Genomic DNA, 26,786 nt, shown 5'->3' with positions numbered 1-26,786 from the left:
AAACATTACCATCATCTTTAATTACATTGTTTCTTTTCAAGTAGCTTAACAGTGGTGAGTTTTGTTTATCATGAAGGTGAAGTATGAGTCCTTATGATAATATGTCCCCAAAAGAGTAATCTATGTTGTCCACTTTTCCTTGGTCCCCAGATTATACTGATTATTCTAACCCTTTGTTATTGACAATGTTTTTGTCAATAAGCATGCCAATTTCTACAATCCTGATAGGTGATTTTCACTCTCCATTTTATTTTCAAACTAGAAATATCCATAAAGAAATAGTGTTTTAAACCTACATAATGTATTGTCATCCCAAAATTTGACAGGTGTGTAGCAATGTTGAATTTACAGTAAAATAGTATTAGAGCATCTTAAACTACTCATTGTGCCTGACCTGTGCTGGTGCAGTGGATAAAGCATCGACCTAGAATGTTGAAGTCACCTGTTTGAAGCCCTGGGCTTGCCTGGTCAAGGCACATGCAAGAAGTAACTGCTGCAAGTTGATGCTTCCTGCTCCTAGCTCCTTTTACTAAAATAAATAAACTGCTCATTGTGTTAAGGATTCTAGACAGAAACTCATTGGCATCTTTACACTAATATAAAAGACACTACCAATTCAAGACTTTGTTCCAAAACATGACTGAGCAAGTGTCTTTCTACTACCCTGTGAACACTTCAATTATACAGGAAAGTTATCTTTTCATAACACATATGAAACTTAAAGATTCAAACATTTAAAAGAATATATATAATATATACATTCAGAGTGTGTGAATCAAACATTTTATTATGTAAAGTATACATGATATATACTCATAAAATTTAAGACCTATAGACCATAATTTTATTTAAAAAATCTATTAAGATAAGCACAGCCCCTGAGGAATGAATTTTAAAATTTGAAACCATTTAAAAGTTGAATTGGTTTTCCAAACACCAATCTAAAGTCTGTTGAAGTTTATCAATTCTATAGAGGGTTAAAGGTATTTTTTTCCATTGCATAAAATAGGTAACATAAGACAGGTACCAAATCTATCACCTTTTCTTTTAAAAATAATGCAAAAGTGAGTTTTTATGGCCCTGGCCGGTTGGTTCAGTGGTAGAGCGTTGGCCTGGCCTGCGGAAGTCCCGGGTTGGATTCCCGGCCAGGGCACACAGGAGAGGCGCCCATCTGCTTCTCCACCCCTCACCCTCTCCTTCCTCTCTGTCTCTCTCTTTCCCTCCCACAGCTGAGGCTCCATTGGAGCAAAAAATGGCCCGGGTGCTGGGGATGGCTCCTTGGCCTCTGCCCCAGGCGCTAGAGTGGCTCTGGTCGCAACAACGCGATGCCCCGGATGGGCAGAGCATCACCCCCTGGTGGGCGTGCTGGGTGGATCCCAGTCGGGCGCATGCTGGAGTCTGTCTGACTACCTCCCCTTTTCCAGCTTCAGAAAAATCCAAAAAAAAAAAAAAAGTGAGTTTTTATGTAAAAGTGAATGGTATCAGTATCTATCATACAGATTTTCTTGTTAGTCTTTGGATGTATTCACTATTCAGTGTGTCTGTACATTTTTTTTAATTTATTTATTCATTTTAGAGAAGAGAGAAGGGGGGAGAGAGAGAGAGAGAGAGAGAGAAGGGGGAGGAGCAGGAAGCATCAACTCCCATATGTGCCTTGACCAGGCAAGCCAGGATTTTGAACCGGCAACCTCAGTGTTTCCAGGTTTGTACATTTTACATTAAGGTCAGAATTGTCCATATATAAATGTAATTGGATCCCTTCAGCTAAATGTTTAAAAAGTATTTTAAAAATAAAAATCAAGTGGTCCTAGATTCCTAAATGTTTCAATAAACCTTTCATGTGGTTGAGTAATGTAGCCTTTTGTCCCATTCCCATTAATATTTTATTGCCATCCCCCTATTAATCATACTTTTCAGCTGATGTTCAAGTTGTTGAAAGCATAAAATTTAAAATATTAAAAATTCTTTTAAAGAGAAGATTCTGAAAATCATCTTTAGTAAATCAGATGCCAAAAATGAATAGGATAGTTCTTCCATATACTCATGAAATTTGAGACCCATAGACTAGCATTGTATTACAAAAAATTTATTAATTTAAGATAAACACAGCCTTTAGAAAATAAGTTTAAATTCTGAAACCATTTTAAAGTTGAATTGAGTTTCCAAACACAAATCTTAGACTCTCATAATAAAGCAGAATTGTATGCAAACATTCAGGTAGACACTGATTCTGAAAAGTGAAAGGGTTACCCATAACTGGAAGATGCTGGGTGTGTGGTGGCATATTTGAACTTAATAAATGTAGCAGTATCTAAATCTTGGAGATTTAAAAATACATCACAGAATAAAACACAATTCTAAGGCTCCTCACTAATTTCTTCTCCCAACAAACACACATATCTAATAATTTCATGGTGTATCCCAAACTGTCCATATTTCAGAATGGCAGAATGTTTTTCTAATAGTTCTCATGAATAATTTTTCTGTATCTTTCCAGTGATTTATCCAAATATGTAAATTATTTCCTCATGCAAACAAAAGATATACTAAAATGGCAACATTACACAATATCCTTTCTGAAACATTTGCTATTGGTGTTTAGGTAAATATTTAAAAGAAAACATTACATCTAACAATTTGGACTAATTAAACAACTAATCTATTAAGATAATAACAGTTCTGACTACAAGAAAGTCTGGGTAAAGTGATTATATTTAACCACTTTAAAATACTTGTTTAAAAATAATAAAGTGGGCCCTGGCCGGTTGGCTCAGCGGTAGAGCGTCGGCCTGGCGTGTGGGGGACCAGGGTTCGATTCCTGGCCAGGGCACACAGGAGAAGCGCCCATTTGCTTCTCCACCCCCACCCCCTTCTTCCTCTCTGTCTCTCTCTTCCCCTCCTGCAGCCAAGGTTCCATTGGAGCAAAGATAGCCTGGGCACTGGGGATGGCTCCTTGGCCTCTGCCCCAGGCACTAGAGTGGCTCTGGTCGTGGCAGAGCGACGCCCTGGATGGGCAGAGCATCGCCCCCTGGTGGGCGTGCCAGGTGGATCCCAGTCGGGCGCATGCGGGAGTCTGTCTGACTGTCTCTCCCCGTTTCCAGCTTCAGAAAAATACAAAATAATAATAATAATAATAAAGTGCTCATTTCATTTAAGTCTGTGGCTATCAATTAGATTTTCTAAAATATTCACCTATTGAAAAAACAAGACACTGTACTCAAACTCTAATTTGAAAATAAATGGAGGAAGCATCAATTTTCAAATTCAATTAAACTAATCTCTAAATAAAGCAAATAACAGTTCACTATTTACATAATTAACCTATTTGAATGTGGAAGAAAAATAATTGAGGAAACAAGTGAAGAAAATGTTCCAAGCATCTCTACAGTAAAATAAAACTCACCTGAACAACTTCTAGTTCTTCGTTTGCATTTATCTTCTCAGATATCAAAAGAGGTTCACTTTTCTCACAGCTCTCCTGGCTGATGAGCGTGTCTGCGTAGTTGGGCTGCGGGAAGATCAGGTGACTCTTCCCCGAGTCCGCGGTGAGGGAGACCTCGTGGGAATAGGTCTGCAAAAACGCCCGCACCCCGTCGACGCCCACAAAGTGTGAGGCAGGAACGCTTGCCAATCCTCCTCCTGAAGCCTGGAGCAGACGTGAAGTGTGCCAGCGCCGAAGTTTTAATGCCAGCAGCACAATGACGAAGGCCAGAAAGACGCAGGAGACGGCAGCCACCGCCACCACCAGGTACAACGTGAGGCTGGAGTCATCGTGGTTGGCGGGAGACTCAAGGCTGCTTAGGTCAGCCAGGACGTCTGGGATGCTGTCCGCCACAGCCACAGTGAGCGTGACGGTGGCTGAGAGAGGGGGCTGGCCGTGGTCCTGGACCGCCACCACCAGGCTCTGCTTGAGCGCATCTCTGTCCAGCAGGGCCCGCGCAGTGCGCACCTCGCCCGTGTGCAGCCCCACCGCGAAGAGCCCTGGCTCGCTGGCCTTGAGCAGGCGGTAGGACAGCCAGGCGTTCTGGCCTGAGTCTCTGTCCACCGCGACCACCTTGGTCACCAGATAGCCAAGCTCTGCGGAGCGCGGTGCCAGCTCCACACCAGTGGAACCATCAGTAGGCAGTGTGGGGTACAGGATTTCAGGAGTATTGTCGTTCTGGTCCAGCACAAACAGGCTTAGGGACACGTTACTGCTAAGTGGAGGGTCTCCGCTGTCGCTGGCTGTCACCCACAGCTGCAGATCTCTAACTTGCTCATAGTCAAAAGAGCCCAATGCATATAGAACGCCAGTGTCAGAGTTTATGGAGACATAGGAGGAGAGAGATGTCCCTTGAAACGTGTCCTTGGCCAGAGAATAAGTGACCTGGGCATTCTTGCCACTGTCAGGGTCAAGGGCGGTCACAGAGAAGATTGAGATGCCTCTAGGATTGTTTTCTGGGATGTAGGTGGAGTATGAGGTGTGAGGGAAGCTGGGAGGATTGTCATTGATGTCTGCCACTTTCAAGGAAATGTGGTTTTCTGAAGACAAGGGTGGGTTTCCGCGGTCAATAACAGTTATTGTAATGTTATAATCTGAGATATCTTCTCTATCCAGGGTTCTCGTTGTCAATAAGTGGTAGTAATTATCAACTGACTTTTCCAATTTAAAGGGCAAGTTCCTAGAGATAGAACATGCTATCTCCCCATTCTCTCCAGAATCACCATCATGTACGCTAAACAGCGCAATTACAGTTCCAGAAGGACAATCTTCAGAGACAGAACTGGCAAGAGAGGTGAGAATCATTTCTGGGACATTGTCATTCACGTCCTGTACTGTGACCACCACATTAGCACTGGCAAGAAGAGCACCTCCATCCTGAGCTACCACTTCCATGAGGTAGAATCTGGATTCTTCATAATCCAGTGATTGCACTGTTGAAATTTCACCCAGGTTGGAATCAAGTTGGAAAGTCTGTGAAATTTTGTCCTCTTCATTGCGAAAAGAGTAGGTCAATTTTCCGTTTATTCCCTCATCTGGATCTGTGGCAGTTAGTGTGAGCAGCCGAGTGCCCACAGGTATGCTTTCTGGAACACTCACTCTATACTCTGATCGCGTGAACTGGGGCGCGTTATCGTTTGCGTCCAGGACCATCACGCGGATGTGCGTAGTGCTAGAGAGTACGGGATCTCCGCCATCTAAAGCTGTGAGGAGGAGGTCGTGAACAGCCACTTTCTCCCGGTCCAAGGGCTGGTCCAGGACCAGTTCTGGATACTTTTGTCCATCACTTCCACTTTTCTCATCCAGAGAGAAGTGCATATTGGAGCTGAGCTGGTATCTCTGGAGGGAGTTCACGCCCACATCCGCATCTCGAGCAAAGGGAAGCACTAACCGTGTCCCTGTGGCCGCATTTTCATTAACTTTTACTTTTACTTCCTCATCGCGGAAACGCGGGAAGTTATCATTAATATCGATTATTTCTACTTCTATTCCATAAATTTTCATTTTATTCTCAACCAAGATATTAAAACTCACCAAACACTGCGCGCTCTGAGCGCAGAGCTCCTCCCTGTCTATCCTCCCCGCGGTGACCAAGCTGCCACTTCCCGGGTTCAGCGCGAAAAGCTGCGTCCTACCTCTGGAGACGATGCGGACTCCGCGCTCCGCCAGCTCCCGGGGCTCCAGCCCCAAGTCCTTGGCGATGTTGCCCACGAAGGAGCCTTTGTCCAGCTCCTCACGCAATGAGTAGCGGATCTGCCCAGCCCTGGTTCCCCTCTGCGTCCCCAGGAACAGGAAGAGCAAGAGCAGCTCTCTGCAGCCCCAACCCTTCAGTGGATCCGCCATTGTCTTCTCTCCGACCAGTTTTCTTTTAGTCTTGGTTCCAGCCCGCTGTTTCCTTATTTCTTTAAAGCCAAAGGGTACACATTCTTTGTTGGAAATGGGAGAGGGGTGCGGGTGGAAAGCGTTTTCCTGGACCTTGTCCGGTCTGTGCGTGTTCAGTGCGGAAGGAGCAGAGAGTCGGGTCGCATTTTACTAGCAGCTTCTTCCCCACTTTGGTGAACAGCGACGCTCAGAGTCCTAATCAGTTACTACATCAATTCTGTTTTTATTTCATCAAGGTTTAATTATATTTTATTTCTAATAATTTTGCTGTTCCCTTTAAGTATTACTGTGTGACATTGTTTATATTCAAGATTTAATTCCAAAATAGCAAGACTTTCACAACCAAGAGATCAATATAATTAGTAAAAATTTTTACTTCTTTAGAAACGTTTTATTTAATGTGCTGTTGAACCTATGTCCTTTACTTACCTCTTACCTATACTGAATCCATTACATTAGAGCATTGTAATTCTTGCTTTTGTAGGTTTTTAAGAGTTCATCTTTTTATTAATATATTTGTGAAAACATGACCATTTGTACAGAAGAATGCCAAGGAAACAGGTCTAGCTCTCAATGCACCTTTGTAAAAAGGCCTACTGAGTAATGCAACTTGTATTAGCTGTCATATGCAGGAGGAATTAAGGAACCATCTCATTACTTGTGAGGTCTTTGGAAAGTTTCCAGTTTTTCCATCCTAGAAATGGCGGCTATACTATAGTAGACTGAAAGTTTGAGTTGGGTTAGTTATGCATTACTTATATTTTTTTCTATTACTATGTCTAAATTGGAGTTAGACATTATACAGTGACAGACTCTTGGGAGGAAAGCCATACAGAGACTACAGAGGAAAGGGTTCATCATCCCTGCAGAAATACATTTCTATAACTTAGCAGTGAGCAGGCAGCCAGTTAACTTCCTTTGTTTAAACAGATGTTTAATGTTATCACTTTTATATGGTAGCAGAAAAAGAAAAACCTCACGACTAAAAAAAAGGACATTTCAGAAAGTCCATTAAATGAGAGAAGCAAATTTTACTTAATGACACTTTCTCAAAATATGAAAGGAAATGAAGATATTCTATTTCTATAAATTAAAAATTTTAAAAATAAAGTTTTAAGTACACAATGTAAGCATAGGTTACAAAAATTTTGCAATGTACAATTTTCACAAGAGCAATTTGTTATTATGCATGAGAAATATTTCTCTTATTATTAAATGCATTCTTTTTTAGAGAGAGAAAGGGAAAGAGAGAGGAAGAAGCATCAATTCATTTCTCCACATAATTGTGCATTCATTGATTATTTATTAGGTTTCCTAACCCAGGCTTGAACCCAACTGGGGCGACCTCAGGATTGGATTAAGCCAGCAATCTCGAGATGAAACTGTTACCTTGGCACTCCTGGATGAGGCTCTATCCACTCTGCCACCAGCCAAGGTTTAAATGCAGTCTTAATAGCAGACACTGCAAACCTCAAACTTTGCCTATCCTTTAAAAAGTAGATCTGGAATCCCAAAATACTTAGCTTGTAAAGACACTTACATTGCTTGTGTTCAAGTCAGTCCTACCATGCTCTGATATTGACAAGCCATGACACTGGGGAAAACTCTTCCTTTCTTTGGTTCCCAGTTTCCCCAAACCAGTAAGATGGGGAGAACTTTTTATTCTGAAGTACTATAACTTGAAGAGGAAGTAAAACTAAACTTGTAGGAATAAAAACCTTAAATAAAAAATAAATAGTTTAATATGCCAATAGTAATACATATTCAGAAGGAAGGATTGTAAAGATGAGGAAGAAAGAAGTATCTTAGGTAGGTAAGCCTTGTAATTATAAACAAATAAATCTCACACATTGAATAGAAAACTACGTCAAGATTTGGTTAAATAAGATTATAATTAGAGGCAGAAAACTGCCTAAATTCAACCCACAAGACAAATATGAAATGGAGACTCCTACCCCAGATAGGTGATTTGTGAAGAAACATTCGAAACCAAAGTGAAAATGAGTAAAATTTAAACTCACCTTTAAAATAGTATCTGAGACAAATGGACCCTCACCATCTTCATGATTTGCACTTGATACCCAAGAGGCATCTTCGCAAAGGAGATCCCGAGGGGGAGCCACTTCCGGGGTCACGTTGAGAAAATTAAACTCTGTCTTAGCTGATTGGGAGGCAACGCACAGATTGTAGGAATAGGGCAATGTTCCCTCACTACAACTGGGGAGAACCCCAGGTCCAGCCTTAGAACTGAGACCAGGCTGGAAGCAGCCCCAAGCAGCGGGGCTGGAGGAGCGTCGCAGGCGCAGTGCGACCGCCAGAATCACCGCGAGGAGGAAGAGCACGGAGATCAAGGCCAAGGCCACCACCAGGTAAAACTGCAGCTCAGCCTGGGGGTCCGAGGGCGTAGGATGTTCGCTAAGATCCGGCAAGGCCTCCTGTAAGCTGTCAGCGAAGACCAGGAGTAGCGTGGCGGTGGCGGAGAGGGGCGGCTGTCCCCCGTCGCGCACAGCGACCAGCAGGCGCTGGCGGGCCGCGTCCCTGTCACCCAAAGCTCGCGCCGTGCGCACCTCGCCCGTGCGCAGCCCGAGGCTGAACAGTCCGGGCTCGCTGGCCTGCAGCACGTGGTAGGACAGCCAGGCATTGTGTCCCGAATCTGAATCCACCGCCACCACCTTGGTGACCAGGTAGCCGGGCTGGGCCGCGCGCGGCACTGTGTCGAAGAGCGCAGAGCCGTCGGGCCCCAGCGCCGGGTACAACACTCTTGGCGCGTTGTCGTTGCAGTCGCTCACCAACACGCGCAGGCTGACGTTGGCGCTGAGCGCGGGCGAGCCCTGGTCACGCGCCTGCAGTGTCAGCTGGAAGGCGCGCAGCTGCTCGTGGTCGAAGGCGCGCTGCGCGAACACCACCCCGCTCTGCGCGCTCACCGACACGTAGGACGACAGCGCGCGCGGCTCCAGGTCGCTGGCCACGATGGAGTAGGAGACGCGGCCGTTGGGTCCCAGGTCGGGGTCAGAGGCGCTGACCTGCGCTATGGAGGCTCCGGGCGGGTTATTTTCTGGCACGTGGACCAGGTAGGCTGACTGTTGGAAAACCGGAGCGTTGTCGTTGACGTCGGTGATGTGCAGAGTGAGGGTGGTGCTGGAGGAGAGGGGCGGTTTGCCCCTATCGGTGGCCATTATAGTGACGTTGTACTCCGGGATCTCCTCCCGGTTCAGAGCCCCGTCTGTCACTAGCTTGTAATAGTTCTTTGAGTAAGATTTCAATGTAAAGTCTGTCTTTCCCAATATGCGGCAGTAAACTTCTCCATTTTCTCCAGAGTCTCTATCTCTTGTTTTTATCAAGGCGATCACTGTTCCAGGTGGTGAATCCTCTGGGAGGGGAGTAAACACTGAGGCCACAATCACTTCAGGTGCACAATCGTTCTCATCGAGAATTTCGACTTGGATACTGCAGTGGGCTGCCAGATCCCCAGGATCTTTCGCTTCTATACCAAGAGTGTAACTATTAGCAATTTCAAAATCAAAATTATCCTTTGTCGTGATTTCTCCTGTTCTTTTATCTAAATTAAACAACTGTTCCACTTGTTCGTCCACATTATGAAAGGAGTAGGTGACTTCTGCGTTAATGCCCTCGTCTGGGTCGGTGGCCGCCACTCGAAGCACAGAGAAGCCTGGGGGAACGCCCTCTTGCAGGCTGACCCTATACACGTCCTGGCTGAACACAGGGGGATTATCGTTGGCATCGGTGACTTGGATTTGGATCTGGGTGGTGCCACTTTGGGGTGGGTCCCCACCGTCCACAGCTGTTAGGACCAGTTGATGGAAATTCTGTTCTTCTCTGTCCAGAGAATTTTTCAGAATCAATTCGGGATATTTACGTCCATCTGGAGTCTGTTTCTCTGCGAGATCAAAGTACTTATTGTCATTTAGGTGGTATCTTTGCAAAGAATTAGGACCAGCATCTGAATCCAGTGCCGGATCTAGTGGAAATGTTTTACCTGGCTTAGTGGATTCTCCAATTTTTAAGTCAATCACTCTCTGTTTGAATAAGGGAATGTTGTCATTTATATCCTGTACTACTACTGCTACATGGAAAATATTTAGTGGCTTTTCAGCGACAGCATCAAAATCCAGAATACACAAGGGCTTCTTCCCGCAAATCTGCTCTCGGTCTATTCTGTCGCTCACTAGTAAGTCCCCGCTGTCAGAATCTACAGTGAAATATTCCTTCTCTGTGCTAACTCGCAGCTTCCGGGCCGGCAAATCCTGGATTCTGAGCCCCAGATCCTTGGCAAGGTTTCCTACCACCGAGTTCTTGGCCAATTCCTCAGGAATTGAATAGCGGATTTGGTCTGGAAGAGCCCCGCGCAACAAAGACAGCAGAAAGGGCAACAATACCTGCCGCCACCGCGCTGGGCTGCTCCTCTCTGTGCTGGGCCTCATCTTCTGTCTCCCTCCGCTGTTGCTCTGCCCCTTAGCCGTGGGGGAGGTGTAAGACCTTCGTGGATAGCAAAAATCCGGGGTAGGGGCAATTTTCCTGCTTTTGTTTTCTGTAACCGAATCTGTACTGGCCTCCTCCGGAAGGCTGGTTTGAGAAGGAAGTTACCTCTGAGAGGTTCCCCAATGCGTCTCAGAAATCTCCTCGCTCTTCTTTTGACCTACAGCGACGCCCAGGGGATTTTCCGTGAAACTGCTCCAATGGCTTCTAAATGTTTTGCAAAGAATGTTTTTCCTCTTGCAGACTTAGATCTAGAGCATTTATTTGTTTTTAAAATCGGTATACATTCATATACTTCCCAAATCAATGATATATACAGCATATTTTATAGATTTTCCCTCTCTGCTCTCAAGAACAACACATTTCTACTAGAAGAAATGAGTATTCTTTTTTGTGTGTGCTATTCCAGAAATATGTTTTGTGTAGTGAAGCAGAATTTATTAATGTGCTCCTCTGCTTTTATACATATATGGAAGTATACAATACACCATGTTCTTCAGCTTGCTTTGTTCATTCATTATATTTGAAGATCATTTCACATCAGTACCTTAAAAAGTTTTCCATTTACTTCTTATAGCTATGTAGTAGCCCATCATATAATTTAACTCAGAAATAATATTTTTTAAAAACCCAGTACCCATTCAAACAAAAATAGACTTTACATGTGCTATTAGGTTATAAATTATCTACTGCTCTGCTAAGCATTTAAAATATGCACCATTTTGATTCTGGAATGTATTCCTAATACTACCATCCAAATAAATATGTTTGACCCAGCTTGAGGCCAATTGATATTTCCAAATTATATGATATTTTAAAGCTTCAGTATTGTATATAATCTCTCCTCAGATATTATTTCATTCTCAATATTCATGTGTTATTTTCTATTTCCTCTCCCCAGCTGGTTGTATCATATCACTTTCTTATTTACTTTATATATTACCACGCAACTTCCCATGAAGACAGAACAATCTAGAACTGAAACTCTCCTTAAGTTGAATTGAGACATAATTCACAATCTATTGCTACAGTTTCCAGGTATCCAAATGTCACTAATTTGTGTAGTCTTAGACATTCATGACTTCCAAATTAACTCACATAAGTAAAATAAAGGCATAAGGAACAAAAGTAGCATATATCTTAAATTTTTTATTTATTGATTCATTTTAAATCTTTTTTAAATTTATTTTTATTTTTTATTTATTCATTTTAGAGAGGGGAGAGAGACAGAGAGAAAGGGGGAGGAGCAGGAAGCATCAACTCCCATATGTGCCTTGACCAGACAAGTGCAGGGTTTTGAACCAGCGACCTCAGTGATCCAGGTCCACGCTTTATCCACTGTGCCACCACAGGTCAGGCACGTATCTCTTGCACACAAAATATTTCTCCATGTTAGATCATCGCAGAGCCACAAAGTAACAGAGCTACCTGAGAGCAGTTTGCAGGAACAGGGACAAGGCCTATTTACTAAGTAGCACAAATCCTATCAGTTCAGAAGTTACTGTTACTCGACTTTTACAAGAGGCTCCTCTGATGAAAAAGGAAAGATCTTTCTAAGCTATGTGTCCTTAAATCGAGAAGGGTCTCATATGACAAAATAGTTAACTTAGATATTATTAAAATCATGCTTACAATCTAATGAAATATGATTGAAGTAAATTGGGCAATATTTTTGATAATCAGAGAGGTGCACCAGAGGAATCACACTGTCACTGCTGGTGCATTTCACAAACTGCAGCAACAAAATATTTTCAATATACCAGTCCAATTGAGAAACCATCACTGTTAAAGTTATATCTAAATGTTAAATATTTTCCCAGTATTTATAAACTGCCATTGTTTAATTGTAATGAAAAATATTTGAAGTAAGGAAAAGCAAACTTTAAGCAAAATCTGTTGGGGTGTAAAAAGAGAAAATTTTACAACACTCAGTCCAGATTCAATAATCACCTCATATGAGAGAATGTTTTAATATGAATTTCTACAATTGTTTTCTATTTTGCACTTCTATATTTTTAGTAAGACCTAAAGGAAAATGGCATTTAAAGAAGTTAGGTAGTTATAGATACAAAATTAAATTGTTGCTGAAACTAGAATTGTATGAAGATTACAAAGGCAAGTAAAAAACAAATACCTTTTAGGTGCAGCAATCATTATTCATCATTATCAGAGGGTCATCTGATCCTTCTCTTTAAAGCAATAGAGTATTAAAAAGAAGCGCCCTTATGTGGTATGGTACTCATACAACCGGAGCTTATGCAATTAAAGACACAGCTGTCTGCCTATGTTTCAGTGCAGCAAGACTGACTCACCTGATGAAGACTTGGGTCTCTTTTTGTTTCAAGTAAATCCTGAGTTATCAGAAGAGGCTCGCTTTTCTCACAGCTCTCGTGGCTGATGAGCGTGTCTGCGTAGTTAGGCTGTGGGAAGATCAGGTGGCTCTTCCCAGAATCCGCGGTAAGGGACACCTCGTGGGAATAGGTCTGCAGGAAAGCCCTCACTCCTTCCACGCCCACAAAGTGCGAGGCGGGCAAGCCTGCCAATCCCTCTCCTGAAGCCTGGAGCAGACGTGACGTGTGCCAGCGCCTCAGCCTGAGCGCCAGCAGCACGATGACAAAGGCGAGGAAGAGGCAGGAGACGGCAGCCACTGCTACTACCAGGTATAATGTGATGTCCGAGACCTCTGAGTGTGAAGGAATTTCAAGACTGGCCAGGTCAGCCAGAACGTCTGGGATACTGTCTGCCACGGCCACGGTGAGTGTGACGGTGGCCGAGAGAGGGGGCTGGCCGTGGTCCTGGACCGCCACCACCAGGCTCTGCTTGAGCGCATCTCTGTCCAGCAGGGCCCGCGCAGTGCGCACCTCGCCCGTGTGCAGCCCCACCGCGAAGAGCCCTGGCTCGCTGGCCTTGAGCAGGCGGTAGGACAGCCAGGCGTTCTGGCCTGAGTCTTGGTCCACTGCCACGACCTTGGTCACCAGATAGCCAAGCTCTGCGGAGCGGGGTGCCAGTTCCACGCCAGTGGAACCATCAGTGGGAAGAGAGGGATACAGGATTTCGGGAGCATTGTCATTCTGATCCAGAATAAACAGGCTCAGAGACACGTTGCTGCTGAGTGGAGGCTCCCCACTGTCACTGGCTGTCACTAGTAGTTGTAGGTCTCTAACCTGCTCATAGTCGAAGGAGCGCAGCGCATACAAGACACCGGTATCAGAGTTGATAGAGACATAGGAGGAGAGAGGCTCCCCCTGGAGCGTTCCTTCAGCCAGGGAGTAAGTGACTCTGGCGTTCTCCATGCTGTCAGGGTCCTGGGCGGTCATGGATAAAATGGAGGCTCCTCTGGGGTTGTTTTCAGGAAGGTGGGCAGAGTAGGAGGCATGAGTGAAAGCAGGCGGGTTGTCATTGATGTCTGCCACCTTCAGTGAGATGTGAGTTTCTGTAGACAGTGGTGGATTTCCGTGGTCAGTGGCAGTTACTGTGATGTTATATTCTGAGTCTTCCTCCCTATCAAGAGTTCTGTGTGTCAACAATCGATAATAATTTCCATAGGTCTTTTCAAGTGTGAATGGTAGATTATTCGGAATAGAACATGTGACAAGGCCATTCTCTCCTGAGTCACTGTCATGCACATTGAAAAGTGCAATCACTGTGCCTGGGGAAGAAGTTTCTTGGATAGAGCTGGTGAGAGATGTAACCATAACTTCTGGAGCATTGTCATTTACATCCAGAACTGTCACCAGTACCTTACTTCTGGCTCGGAGACCAGGACCATCATGAGCTTCTACATCTATATTATAGAATCCAGAGTCCTCATAATCTAGATCCCCCAACACTGTTATGTCCCCAGTCACAGAATTCAACTGGAATAGCTGGGATATTTTATCTCTTACTTTCCGGAAAGAATATGTCACCTCTCCATTGGCTCCTTCATCTGGATCAGTGGCTTTTACTGTGAGGATTCGGGAGCCCACGGGCGCGTTCTCCCGAACACTCACGTGGTACTCGGGCTGAGTAAATAGGGGGGCATTGTCGTTGGTATCCACAAGTGTTACATGAATCCTGGTAGTGCCAGAGTGAACCAGGTCGCCTCCATCGAAGGCGATGAGAACCAGGTGGTGAACCGCCTCTTCCTCGCGGTCCAGGGCGCGCTCCAGCACCAGCTCGGGGTACTTTATCCCATCAGCTCCGTTTTGCACGTCCAGGGAGAAGTGAACGTTCGAGCTCAGCTGGTAACCCTGTAGGGAGTTTATCCCTACATCCGGATCAAAAGCTTCAGGAAGAGGGAATCTTGTCCCAGGATTTTCATGTTCAGCGACTTTTATTTCCCTTTGCTCTGTCCCAAAGTTAGGTGCGTTATCATTAACATCGATTATTTCCACTTCTACTCCAAAAATCTTCACTTTGTCCTCTAGGAGAATCTCCAGGCTTACTACACACTTTGGAGATCTATCGCAGAGCTCCTCGCGGTCTATCCTACCAGCCGTGACCAAGCTGCCGCTTCGCGGGTTCAGAGCAAAGAGCTGCGTCCTACCTCTGGAGACGATGCGGACTCCGCGCTCCGCCAGCTCCCGGGGCTCCAGTCCCAGGTCCTTGGCGATGTTGCCCACGAAGGAGCCTTTCTCCAGCTCTTCAGGCACCGAGTAGTGGATCTGGTCCGCCCGGATTTCCCACAGGGCCCCCAGGAGAAGGCAGATCCCGACCAGCCGGCTGCAGCCTGGGCGACAAGGAGGAGCCGCCATTACAGCCCCGCCGCGGAGAAGCTTGGGCTTGGGTTCTCCCTCGGTGTAGGCCTGAGGAGTCCCAGGATCTTAGTGGTCCAAGATGATGTGCTTTCACAGTTGGACGCTGGAGCTCTGGGGCTCCAGTTTGGAGCTTCTGTAAAGCCCCAGGGCCAGTGCTTTGTGATGCAGAAATCTTGTGGTTTGGATTAAATTCCTGGTTCTTTTCTCAGAGTGGTGAACAGCGACACTCAGAGTCCTAACCTGTTACTGCAATCTATTCTTGGTAAAGAAAGCGTCACCTGTATACACCATTTCTTTTCCGCATCTTATTTCTTTCAAAAGAATAAAAGTCAAAACCGTTCTTTTATTTGGAATAAAATCTCAGAAACAATAAAAATCTTCCTGCACAAATAAGCTTTATAAAGTAATTTCTCAGAGAAATTATGCCATTTTTTTGCTAAGAATTTTTAACTTCTTTTGTTTGCATTATTTACTCTCATAGTTCATTTTCAGTACAGTGTATTTTGTGAGAGATACATTCGTCCCCCAAGGAACAAGGATAGACTTGAATAATGAAAAAGAAAATGGGTGAAAAGATTGTGTCTGGGGAGTGGAAAGCCTGGGCTCTAGTTCCAACCTATTCAGAAGCAAGTTTCCTCACAGGAATTGATCTTTTAGAACCTAAAGTAACTTTTTAGTTTCCTTGCAAAAAGTATATTCTGTTCTAGACCTAATTTTACCCCTGTGTCAATGAGATTGCCAAATATAATGATATATTTGGAAAGAGAATTTGCTCATCAATTTTCTATACCGAAAATTCTAGGCTAAAGGCTGTATCTGTGACAGTCATGTTCACAATGTGTCCTCAAACTTTAGAACAACCACCTTTCATACAGTATGCATGCAAATAGTTTTTCACTATTTAATGAATGAGTAACTAATGCAACTGCAAAGCCTAAAACAATGGGTAAATAACTCCAATCTTAAAAATAGGAAACAAAGATAAGAAAACAGAAAAGTTAGAGTGAAGTACTATAAAGAGCAGACTATATTTCAGTGATCTTTTTCCACATGAGGACACATTTAGAGGTATTATTTTACCATTATTTCTAAGTTTACTTTTGCTTTGATTTTTAGAAATAGCCAGCAAAAGGAAACATTTTAGTAGATGTACATATATTATAATGGCATGTTTCATAGTCCTCTTAGTCAAGAAAACGAGTAATTTACTAATCTGAGAAAATTTGAGATAAAGCACCAAGTACCCAGTTCTTTATTTCTTACATAATAATTAACTTCTGGAAATTACTCATAAATTTTAACCAGAAGCAAGTGTTCATTAACTATTGAGGGTTTGTTTGTTTTTTCAGAGACAGAGAGTCAGAGAGAGGGATAGATAGGGACAGACAGACAGGAACGGAGAGAGATGAGAGTATCATTAGTTTTTCATTGCAACACCTTAGTTGTTCATTGATTGCTTTCTCATATGTGCCTTGACTGGGGGAGGGGGCTACAGCCGACCGAGTAACCCCTTGCTCAAGCCAGCGACCTTGGGTCCAAGCTGGTGAGCTTTGCTCAAACCAGATGAGCCCACGCTCAAGCTGGTGACTTCAGGGTCTCAAACCTGGGTCCTCCACTTCCCAGTCCAATGCTCTATCCACTGCGCCACTGCCTGGTCAGGCTAACTATTGAGTTTTTAAATCTTCAGACTTTGTTGAGTAGATTAAAGATATTTCTCACAATCTTCAAAGGACCCACAAATTTCTGGGGATCTGGAGGAAAAATGAGATATTTTGAGAAAAAAAAAAGTACTCTTCTTAGACACCTATACTAAGAAACAAATATGAAAAAGGCTTTAGATGCAGAAATGTTCATTACATTTCTTATTATAATAGTGACAAAGTAGAACCGGTATAAAGACAAATTATTAAAGAGGGGGTTAAAATTATTCTTTAAAAAAAGATTTTATTGATTGATTTTAGAGAGAGGAGGTGGGGGAGGAGCAGGAAGCACCAACTCATGGTAGTTGCTTCTTGTATGTGCCTTAACTGGGCAAGCCCAGGGTTTCTAACCGGTGACTTCAGCATTCCAGGTCAATGTTCTATCCACTGCACCACCACAGATCAGGCTAAAATCATTCTTGAATGAGATTATGAAATGGAAGTAAAGTTGACCCAAAGGTAGTGATTGAAATGCAAAATCTGACAGTCTTTGCTACACGTGATAAGGTCATTAAATTCTAAGAGACTTAATGATTGGAAAGCTATATTAAAAATACACATTGCAGCAAAAAAGAAAATACAAGAAGAATGTATTTAATGAGACAAACATAAAGTTTAACGTAGGAAGAAAGATCTGCCGTTACATTTATAAAAAGTAAAGCTTTAAAAAATAGTATCACACATCAACTAAGAAAGGGTAGTGTTATTACTAAAAGTAGTGACAACCAAGAAAAGCTTTCTTTAGTAAGATTTTTTAACCATACAGAAATGCCAACCCCGCAGAGAAGTAGTAATTTGGTATCCTCCAATACTGGGCAATGAAGGGACCCATCTCCAGCCATCTAATACACCTCCGCTCCCACTACCATTACTAGAACAGTGAACAACGACCAAAACTAATTATGCACACTGAGAATAAAATACAATATATAAATTTCAAGTAGGTTTGCTGAAACTCACGTGTGAGGAAAAAGAGGAGTCATAAGCGACTTGGGGGTCTTCATTACTGGCACATACATCCAAAGAAGGATCTTCGCAAAGGAGATCCCGAGGGGGAGCCACTTCCGGGGTCACGTTGAGAAAATTAAACTCTGTCTTAGCTGATTGGGAGGCAACGCACAGATTGTAGGAATAGGGCAATGTTCCCTCACTACAACTGGGGAGAACCCCAGGTCCAGCCTTAGAACTGAGACCAGGCTGGAAGCAGCCCCAAGCAGCGGGGCTGGAGGAGCGTCGCAGGCGCAGTGCGACCGCCAGAATCACCGCGAGGAGGAAGAGCACGGAGATCAAGGCCAAGGCCACCACCAGGTAAAACTGCAGCTCAGCCTGGGGGTCCGAGGGCGTAGGATGTTCGCTAAGATCCGGCAAGGCCTCCTGTAAGCTGTCAGCGAAGACCAGGAGTAGCGTGGCGGTGGCGGAGAGGGGCGGCTGTCCCCCGTCGCGCACAGCGACCAGCAGGCGCTGGCGGGCCGCGTCCCTGTCACCCAAAGCTCGCGCCGTGCGCACCTCGCCCGTGCGCAGCCCGAGGCTGAACAGTCCGGGCTCGCTGGCCTGCAGCACGTGGTAGGACAGCCAGGCATTGTGTCCCGAGTCCGCGTCCACCGCCACCACCTTGGTGACCAGGTAGCCGGGCTGGGCCGCGCGCGGCACTGTGTCGAAGAGCGCAGAGCCATCGGGCCCCAGCGCCGGGTACAGCACCCTAGGTGCGTTGTCGTTGCGGTCGTCCACTAACACGCGCAGGTTGACGTTGGCGCTGAGCGCGGGCGAGCCCTGGTCACGCGCCTGCAGCGTCAGCTCGAAAGCGCGCAGCTGCTCGTGGTCGAAGGCGCGCTGCGCGAACACCACCCCGCTCTGCGCGCTCACCGACACGTAGGACGACAGCGCGCGCGGCTCCAGGTCGCTGGCCACGATGGAGTAGGAGACGCGGCCGTTAGGTCCTAGATCGGGGTCAGAGGCGCTGACTTGGGTGATGGAGGCCCCGGGTGGGTTGTTCTCTGCCACGTGAACCACATAGGAGGCCTGGTGGAAAACAGGATTGTTGTCGTTGATGTCACCGATTAGTAAGGTGATGCTTGTACTGGAGGATAGGGATGGCTTCCCCTTGTCTGTAGCTGTAATGGTGACATTGTACTCTGCTCTCTGCTCCCGGTCTAAAGCACTGTCAATCACCAGCTTGTAATAATTCTTGGAGGTGGATTCTAATTTGAAGGGAACATCTTCCTGAATATAGCATGTCACCAGACCATTTTGCCCAGAATCCTGGTCTCGCACTTTAATGAGGGCTACAACAGTTCCAAGGTCTGAGTCCTCAGAAATCTTATTAGAAAAAGACATGAATGTCACCTCTGGGGCATTGTCATTTTCATCAATGATTTCAATATGAACACTGCAGTGAGCTGCATGTACTCCTCCATCTTTGGCTTCTACAGCCAACATATATATACTTGTCTCTTCAAAGTCCAATGTTCCATTGGTTGTGATGTCACCAGTATTTGGACTGAGATGGAAGAGGAGGCTGGTACTTGTTGGGGCATTAAGGAAGGCATAGGTGATCTGTGCATTAACACCCTCGTCCTGGTCGGTGGCCTTCACGCGCAGCACAGAGGTTCCCTGGGGAACGTTTTCTTGGAGTCTAACTCTGTATGTGTTCTGGCTGAACACTGGAGCATTATCGTTGGCATCAGTGACCTGGATCCGGATCTGGGTGGTGCCACTTAGAGGAGGATCCCCTCCATCCATGGCAGTCAGGATTAAGCGGTGGGAGCTCTGCTGTTCTCTGTCCAGAGGTTTTTCCAGCAGTAATTCTGGGTATTTACTTCCATCAGGACTTTCCTTCGTTGACAGAGAGAAGTGGTCACTGGAGTTGATGGTGTAAACCTTTAGTGAATTACTTTCTACATCTGGATCCTGCGCAGAATCCAGTGGAAACTTTACCCCTGGTATGGCTGACTCACAGATTTCTAAGTCAATGCCTTTTGCAATGAAACGTGGTGCATTGTCGTTAATATCTTGAAGTGCAACAATCACGTGGAACACGTTCATTGGGTTTTCAGCGACTATTTCAAATTCCAGCGCACACTCAGATTTTCTCCCGCAAATCTTCTCTCTATCTATCCTACCGTTCACTAACAAATCCCCATTTTCTACACTCACGTTGAAAAATTCCTCCGCACTAACCCGCAGTTTTCGAGCTGGCAATTCCTGGACACTGAGCCTCAAGTCCTTGGCGAGGTTCCCCACCCTGGATCCCTTGGCCAGCTCCTCTGGAATCACGTACTGGATCTGCTGGGAGATGGCCCCGCACAACAAAGCCAGCAGGAAGAGAAACAGTACCTGACTTTTCATCGTTTCAGCTTTTCTGGAGCTCCTTTTCATTTCTTGAACTCTTTGGGAAGCTTGGGATGATTAAAATATCAATGACAGCACCCTAGATGTTTGGGACTTGAGGGTAGGACTTGTTAGGTGCTTGCGGATACCCAGGAGCTGCGTCCGCGTTCAGCTATGCGCAGGACAAAGCCGGAAGGCACTCTATCGGAAGCTCCTGCAGAACTGAGAATCCATTTCTTCCCTTTGGTCAACAGCGGCGCCCGGAGGTTGTCTGAGGAAACTGCATATTGCCCAGCTGTGTAGCCTCAGAGTATAAGCTCTTGAAATCTGTGCACTTTGTTCGTTTTTATTTGTTGGAAAGAACCAAATATTCAACTTCTCCATTAAAATATGACATTTCTAGTTTTTTTTGTCATCTCAGAAGCATTACCACCACTTTACATTATATTTTCATTAAAATATTTCATAAGGCATGCTGCATGCTGTCTTCTTTTTTTCAGTTTTGAGGCAAAAATATCTTCATTGATTTCACTGTATTTTTTTAAATCAGTATGACCAGTATGACTGTAACCAGATAAGTTACTGGATCTTTTATCTACATTTTGGTGGACTATGATCCTTACATTTCTGTAAGTTCTTAACTTCCCTTATTTAGTATTTAAACTCTCCCCATATATACTTCATCAATTCAGTAATACTTTTCAAAGTTATAGTCTTTGCAAAAAAGAGAGAATCAAGGACCTAGACTTATTTTAATGTACTGCTCATCTTTTTAAAACAGTCTTCCTGTTATGTACAGCAGAGCCTGATATTTTGTTAAAGGGACCAATTTAGTTTTGGGGCTCCCATATGCATTTTTATAAGCAGAGTTTTGTGTAAGTCATACTTATTTTTATGAAACCAGTGCTTCTTTATTATATAAACATGCATGCAAAACCTCGTATGACAATTTTCAGTTCCAGCCAATGTATAGCTTTAATAAGTGAAATAAGTTTGACTTAATTTCTAGTAAATATTGAAGAGGCAGTGAGAGCCCTTAAACATTTCAGTCTGGAATTTATTGTGTAATTCTTGAACTGGCCTTGGGTAGATAAAACAAAGAAATGCACTACCGAATAAATGCCAACTCAACAATTTGTTCCATGATTTTGCAATGCTAACCCATACTCATCTTACACTCTGGTCAAAACAGACTACACTTCATTTTCAGAAGACATTCTCTCCCTTGATTTTCCTACTTCATGCTTTTATACTTTCAGTTCTTTCTATTAGAATCCCTCCTTTTTTTCTCTTATAACAAATTTTGCTTATGCTTAAACATTTTAAAAATAAAAATGGGATGTCTGGAACCTTTCATTATCTATATATGTGTATGAAAATTACACTGTCTTCGTATTCTCTTTGCATCTTCACAACATATATGCAGGTTATATTTTATATGAGATTCTTAGAAAATTACCTTTAAACATCTAAAGTTCTCCTGGCACTAGCCATTTAACAATTTTTTGTCTGTACAAGGAAAATGATATTAATATAATAAAGATTTTTCCTAAAACAATATTCCAAAGGTTATGTGCCTTTTTTTTCCTGTGATGTATTTGCATGTTTGAGTGAGAATACAGCTTTCTCTGCTTTCAGTTACTTTGTTCAGGCCCTAATGTCACACACTTTTGAATGTACCTTTTCCTAACATATTGAGGGAGACATCTGTTCCTTTGTTTGAAGTTTAATGAAATGTGTTTTGGTGTAACTTTGGATGACTCTCTGATGTGACTTTATGGGTAAAAGTAATATATACTGTCCAAAATGGGCCAACAATTTCTGGCCCAAAAAAGTTGTAACATTCTTATTTATTATTGCAGTGTATGGTCTGAGAATCTCCTGCAGAGGCCAAGACATATCGCCTTACATTTTTATCCTTCTCAGAGGACAAGAAATGTCACTCGAGGCATATGACAGTTTAGGCATAAACTGACCTTCAGGCAAACAGCTTAAATCAATTTGAATACACACACGGACACACACACACAGGTGTACATAATAAGGTCTACAGGCCAAGTAAAACAATTTGACCAACTACATTTTTTTTTTACCCTACAATTTTTATGTCATTAAGATAAAGAGTTTGGTCTGGCTTGAAAGGAGTTAAGCATCATTTTATGAGAGCCTAAACTATATAACTAAATATATATATTTACTTGTTTGTACTAGTCAGGACAGGCTAGGTAGTCTGGAATGACACACAAACTTAGAAACACAGAGATTTAAAATAAAAAATGCCTATGACCCTGGCTGGTTGGCTCAGCAGTAAGAGCGTTGGCCCGGCATGTGGAAGTCCTTGTTTTGATTCCTGGCCAGGGCACACAGGAGAAGCAACCATCTGCTTCTTCACCCCTCCCCCTTTTCTCCCTTTTTATCTCTCTCTCCCCCTCTCCCCCACAGCCATGGCTTGATAGATTTGAGCAAGTTAACCAGGGGGCTGAAGATGGCTGCATGGCCTCTCCTCAAGCACTCCAATAGCTTGGTTGTCAAGTAAGGAAGCAGTGGCCCCAGAGGGTAGAGCATTGCTCTGTAGGGGGCTTGCTAAGTGGATCCCTGTCAGGATGCATATGGGAGTCTGTCTGCCTCCCTGCCTCTCATTTAATTAAAAAAATGCCTATTTGTCCCAAATGTAGATCAATGTTGGGTAAATCACAGAGATCTTCTCTCTTCATAGTTTTTTAAGGACTCAGTCACAATTTCAAAGAGCAAATTAAAGATCTGGAAATTCTCACAATGGCAACTAGATCTTCCTCCAGGAAGAGACACACCTACTTCCATTTACAATGTCTTGGCCAGAACCAGTTACTAGCCCACTCAGCTATGCCAGGCCAAGAAGTATACAGCCCAATCATAAGCCCAGAGGAGAGAGGGACAAATACTTAAATAATAGAAATGTGCCTTATAATAACCACACTGGTTCTTTATAATATATATTTTTAAAGAAATAAACTCACCTGAGGTAGCTTGGGATCTCCTTTCGCTTCGAGTAAATCTTGAGCTACCAGAAGAGGCTCGCTTTTCTCACAGCTCTCATGACTGATGAGCGTGTCCGCATAGTTGGGCTGTGGGAAGATCAGATGACTCTTCCCTGAGTCCGCGGTGAGGGAGACCTCGTGGGAATAGGTCTGCAGGAAAGCCTGCACCCCCTCCACACCCACAAAATGAGAGGCGGGTAAGCCCGCCAATCCCCCTCCTGAAGCCTGGAGCAGACGCGACGTGTACCAGCGCCTCAGCCTGAGTGCCAGCAGCACGATGACAAAGGCCAGAAAGACGCAGGAAACAGCGGCCACTGCCACCACCAGGTACAGCGTGAGGTCTGAAGCGTTAGGGTTGGCGGAGGGTTCGAGGCTACCCAGGTCAGCCAGGACGTCTGGGATACTGTTGGCCACAGCTACGGTGAGTGTGACGGTGGCCGAGAGAGGGGGCTGGCCGTGGTCCTGGACCGCCACCACCAGGCTCTGCTTGAGCGCATCTCTGTCCAGCAGGGCCCGCGCAGTGCGCACCTCGCCCGTGTGCAGCCCCACCGCAAAGAGCCCTGGCTCGCTGGCCTTGAGCAGGTGGTAGGACAGCCAGGCATTCTGGCCTGAGTCTCTGTCCACTGCCACGACCTTGGTCACTAGGTAGCCGGGCTCTGCAGAGCGAGGTGCCAGTTCCACACCTGTGGAACCGTCCGTGGGAAGATTGGGGTAGAGGATCTCAGGCGCATTGTCGTTCTGGTCCAGCACGAACAGGCTCAGAGACACGTTGCTAATGAGGGGTGGGTTCCCACTGTCACTGGCAGTCACCAATAACTTCAAGTCTCTAACCTGCTCATAATCAAAGGATCGAAGTGCATAAAGGACTCCAGTGTCAGAGTTGATGGAGATGTAGGTGGAGAGAGGTGCTCCCTGGACAGTGTCCTCTAACAGTGCATAAGTGATGTGGGCATTCTCCATGCTGTCAGGGTCCCTGGCAGTAAGAGAAAAGATGGAGGCTCCCCTGGGGTTGTTTTCCGGAATATAGGCAGAGTAGGAGGCATGAGTGAAGGCAGGTGGGTTGTCATTGATGTCTGCCACATACAGGGTGATGTGAGTGTCTGTAGACAGTGGTGGATTTCCCCCATCTGTTGCTCTCAGAGTGATATTATATTCAGAAATCTGTTCACGGTCCAGGGATCGGGCTGTCACTAAGCGATAATACTGGTTTATTGATTTTTCCAAGTTAAACGGCATGTTCCCCAGGACAAAAACTGTGACTTGCCCATTTTGTCCAGAATCCCGGTCATGAACATTAACAAGGGCAACTTCTCTTCCAGCAGTAGCCTCTTCTGAGATTGATCCTGTGAAAGAAGTGATTGTGATTTCTGGGGCGTTGTCATTCACATCCAGAACTGTGACTAGAACCTTAGCTTTTGAAAGGAGACCTGGCCCATCTTGTGCTTCAATTTTAATTTCATAGAACATAGCATCCTCAAAGTCTAGACTTTTTAATATAGATAGATCCCCAGTCACTGAGTTGAGATTAAAAATCTGAGCGATTTTCCCAGGCATTTTATCTAGCATATAGGACACTTGAGCATTGAATCCTTCATCAGGGTCAGTGGCATTCACAGTGAGCAGAAGGCTGCCCACTGGCAAATTCTCCTGAACACTTACTCGATACTCAGGCTGAGTAAATACTGGTGGGTTGTCATTAGCATCTAGAACTATCACTTGGATGCACAAGTTGCCAGAGCGAACAGGGTCCCCACCATCAGAAGCAATGAGGACAAGCTGGTGAACTTTCTTTTTCTCCCGGTCCAGAGCTCGCTCCAGCATCAGCTCTGGGTACTTGGCCCCATCAGAGACAATATTCACAGCCAGGGAAAAGTAATCATTAGGTTTTAGCTGGTAGTTTTGCAGAGAATTCATGCCCACATCTGGGTCAAATGCAGTCTTTAGTGGAAATCGAGTTCCAGGAGCTGTTAGTTCACCAATTTTTATTTCCAATTCCTCCGTTAGAAAATCAGGAGCATTATCATTAATGTCTTTAATTTCTATTTCTACTTCAAGAATTTTCAATTTATCTTCAACCAGGATGTTAAATTCTACTAGACATCGAGTGCTCTGAGCGCAGAGCTCCTCCCTGTCTATCCTGCCCGCGGTGACTAAGCAGCCGCTTCGCAGGTTCAGAGCAAAGAGCTGCGTCCTACCTCTGGAGACGATGCGGACTCCGCGCTCCGCCAGCTCCGGGGGCTTCAGCCCCAAGTCCCTGGAGATGTTGCCCACGAACGAGCCTTCGTCCGACTCCTCCAATATTGAGTAGCGGATCTGCCCCGATCCTGTCTTGCACAGAGTCCCCAGGAGCGCGCACAGCAGGGCCAGTCCTCCGCCGTTTTTGACTAGGTAATTGGTCATTTCCTTTTAGGTGAATTATTTTTTTCTGAGTCCGATTCCAATTTCCCACAACGGATTCCACTCTTATTTTCTCAATGAGCTAAACCCTTTGTGGGCCTAATTCTTAGGTCACAGAGCTGGTTGACCGACAAGGTAAGTGTAGCAGCCCGGGTTCTTCTGAGTGATTTGCTGACTCTGCTTTTTGGGAGCAAGGAAATGGTGGACTAGCTCTCCAGTTGCGTTTTCTTCCTTGAGTGGTCAACAGCGACGCTCAGGGGCCTAACCGTTTACTACACCTCTCAGGCAAACCCAAGTTAGTATATTATTTTTAAAGTTTCCCAACATCCCAAAGCCTTTTTATCAGAGGTAATGGGATTGGTATTTATTTCACAAAATTGAAATGCTTTATATTCAAGGATGTAACTTCAAATCATTTCCTCTGGAAGACATGCACTAACTTTAATGCCACCAATATTGCTTCAAACATGCTGGAGTTACTGCTTTGAAATGTTCAATCTTAAGAACCACAAAGAAATATCATTCATATTTATAAGTTATACCTCTTGAAGGTTGTCCCTGATAGCCTGACATCTTTGTTTTAATATTTTTATTGAACCAGTTTATTAGACAAACATATAATGAGATGTCAGATAACGTCTGGGGATTTCAGATGAATAATATAGACAAGCCACTTCCTTTACAGAGATTGTAAAGATATAAGAGCAAACAAGAAATGAGAGTGTGTAGCCATTCTGGCCTTGGAGTTTAACAAAGGCTTTCCCAAGAAACATGAGAGGAGTGGATCAGGGAAAAGGCCTGGAAGTGAGAGAACAGCACGGCAATGCCTAGATGCAAGCAAGAAATCACAGAACTCCATGGTATGAAAAGTAGTTCACTCTACTTAAAGCTAGAGTGTGAGGAGGGTTTTTAAAGACCCAAACTGAAATTAGTAGAAACAAATGTTTGCTTTATGTTCCAGAAACACTTTTTTCTGTATTTGTTTCTCTCGCTAAGCACAAAATAGGAATACAATACAGTTGTCATGTCAGTTATGATGCACTATATACCCATGTTTAAAGCATTTCTTCTTGTCATGAGTGATTACGCACACTAAAAAAAAACTGTCTTTAATTTTTCTCAGTTCATAATTTATTAATTACTTATAAGATGTTATAAGATATTATTCCAAACTGAGTTCAAATTTTATCTCATAGGGAATTATAAATAGTAATAAACACAATGAAATACATAGTCTTAGATCAAT

At 44.3% G+C, this 26,786-nt stretch overlaps 1 protein-coding gene across 9 annotated transcripts in view; it reads right to left on the bottom strand.

The window, feature by feature from the left end:
• Positions 1 to 26,786, bottom strand: part of LOC136333521 (protocadherin gamma-C4) — a 172,513-nt gene that overhangs the window by 128,247 nt on the left and 17,480 nt on the right. Inside the window, exons 1-2 of one of the 9 annotated variants that reach the window (XM_066272781.1) lie at positions 10,261 to 10,315; positions 7,885 to 9,761 (exon numbers count right to left, since the gene is read on the bottom strand). The exons of 2 other annotated variants lie outside the window; for them this stretch is intronic. In XM_066272781.1, the coding sequence (XP_066128878.1) occupies positions 7,885 to 9,039 (1,155 nt within the window). In that variant the 5' untranslated portion in view covers positions 9,040 to 9,761; positions 10,261 to 10,315. Of the gene's footprint in view, positions 1 to 3,403; positions 5,987 to 7,884; positions 10,438 to 12,672; positions 15,244 to 17,759; positions 20,265 to 23,122; positions 25,695 to 26,786 lie in introns of those variants that run through there. 6 more of the 9 variants (XM_066272783.1, XM_066272766.1, XM_066272772.1 and 3 more) reach the window with 6 other exon arrangements.

Source organism: Saccopteryx bilineata, chromosome 4, assembly GCF_036850765.1.
Source record: "Saccopteryx bilineata isolate mSacBil1 chromosome 4, mSacBil1_pri_phased_curated, whole genome shotgun sequence".
NCBI classification, from domain to species: Eukaryota; Metazoa; Chordata; class Mammalia; order Chiroptera; family Emballonuridae; genus Saccopteryx; species Saccopteryx bilineata.
The sequence above is the reverse complement of the archived record's forward strand: the minus strand, read 5'-3'. Positions and strand labels throughout refer to the sequence as shown.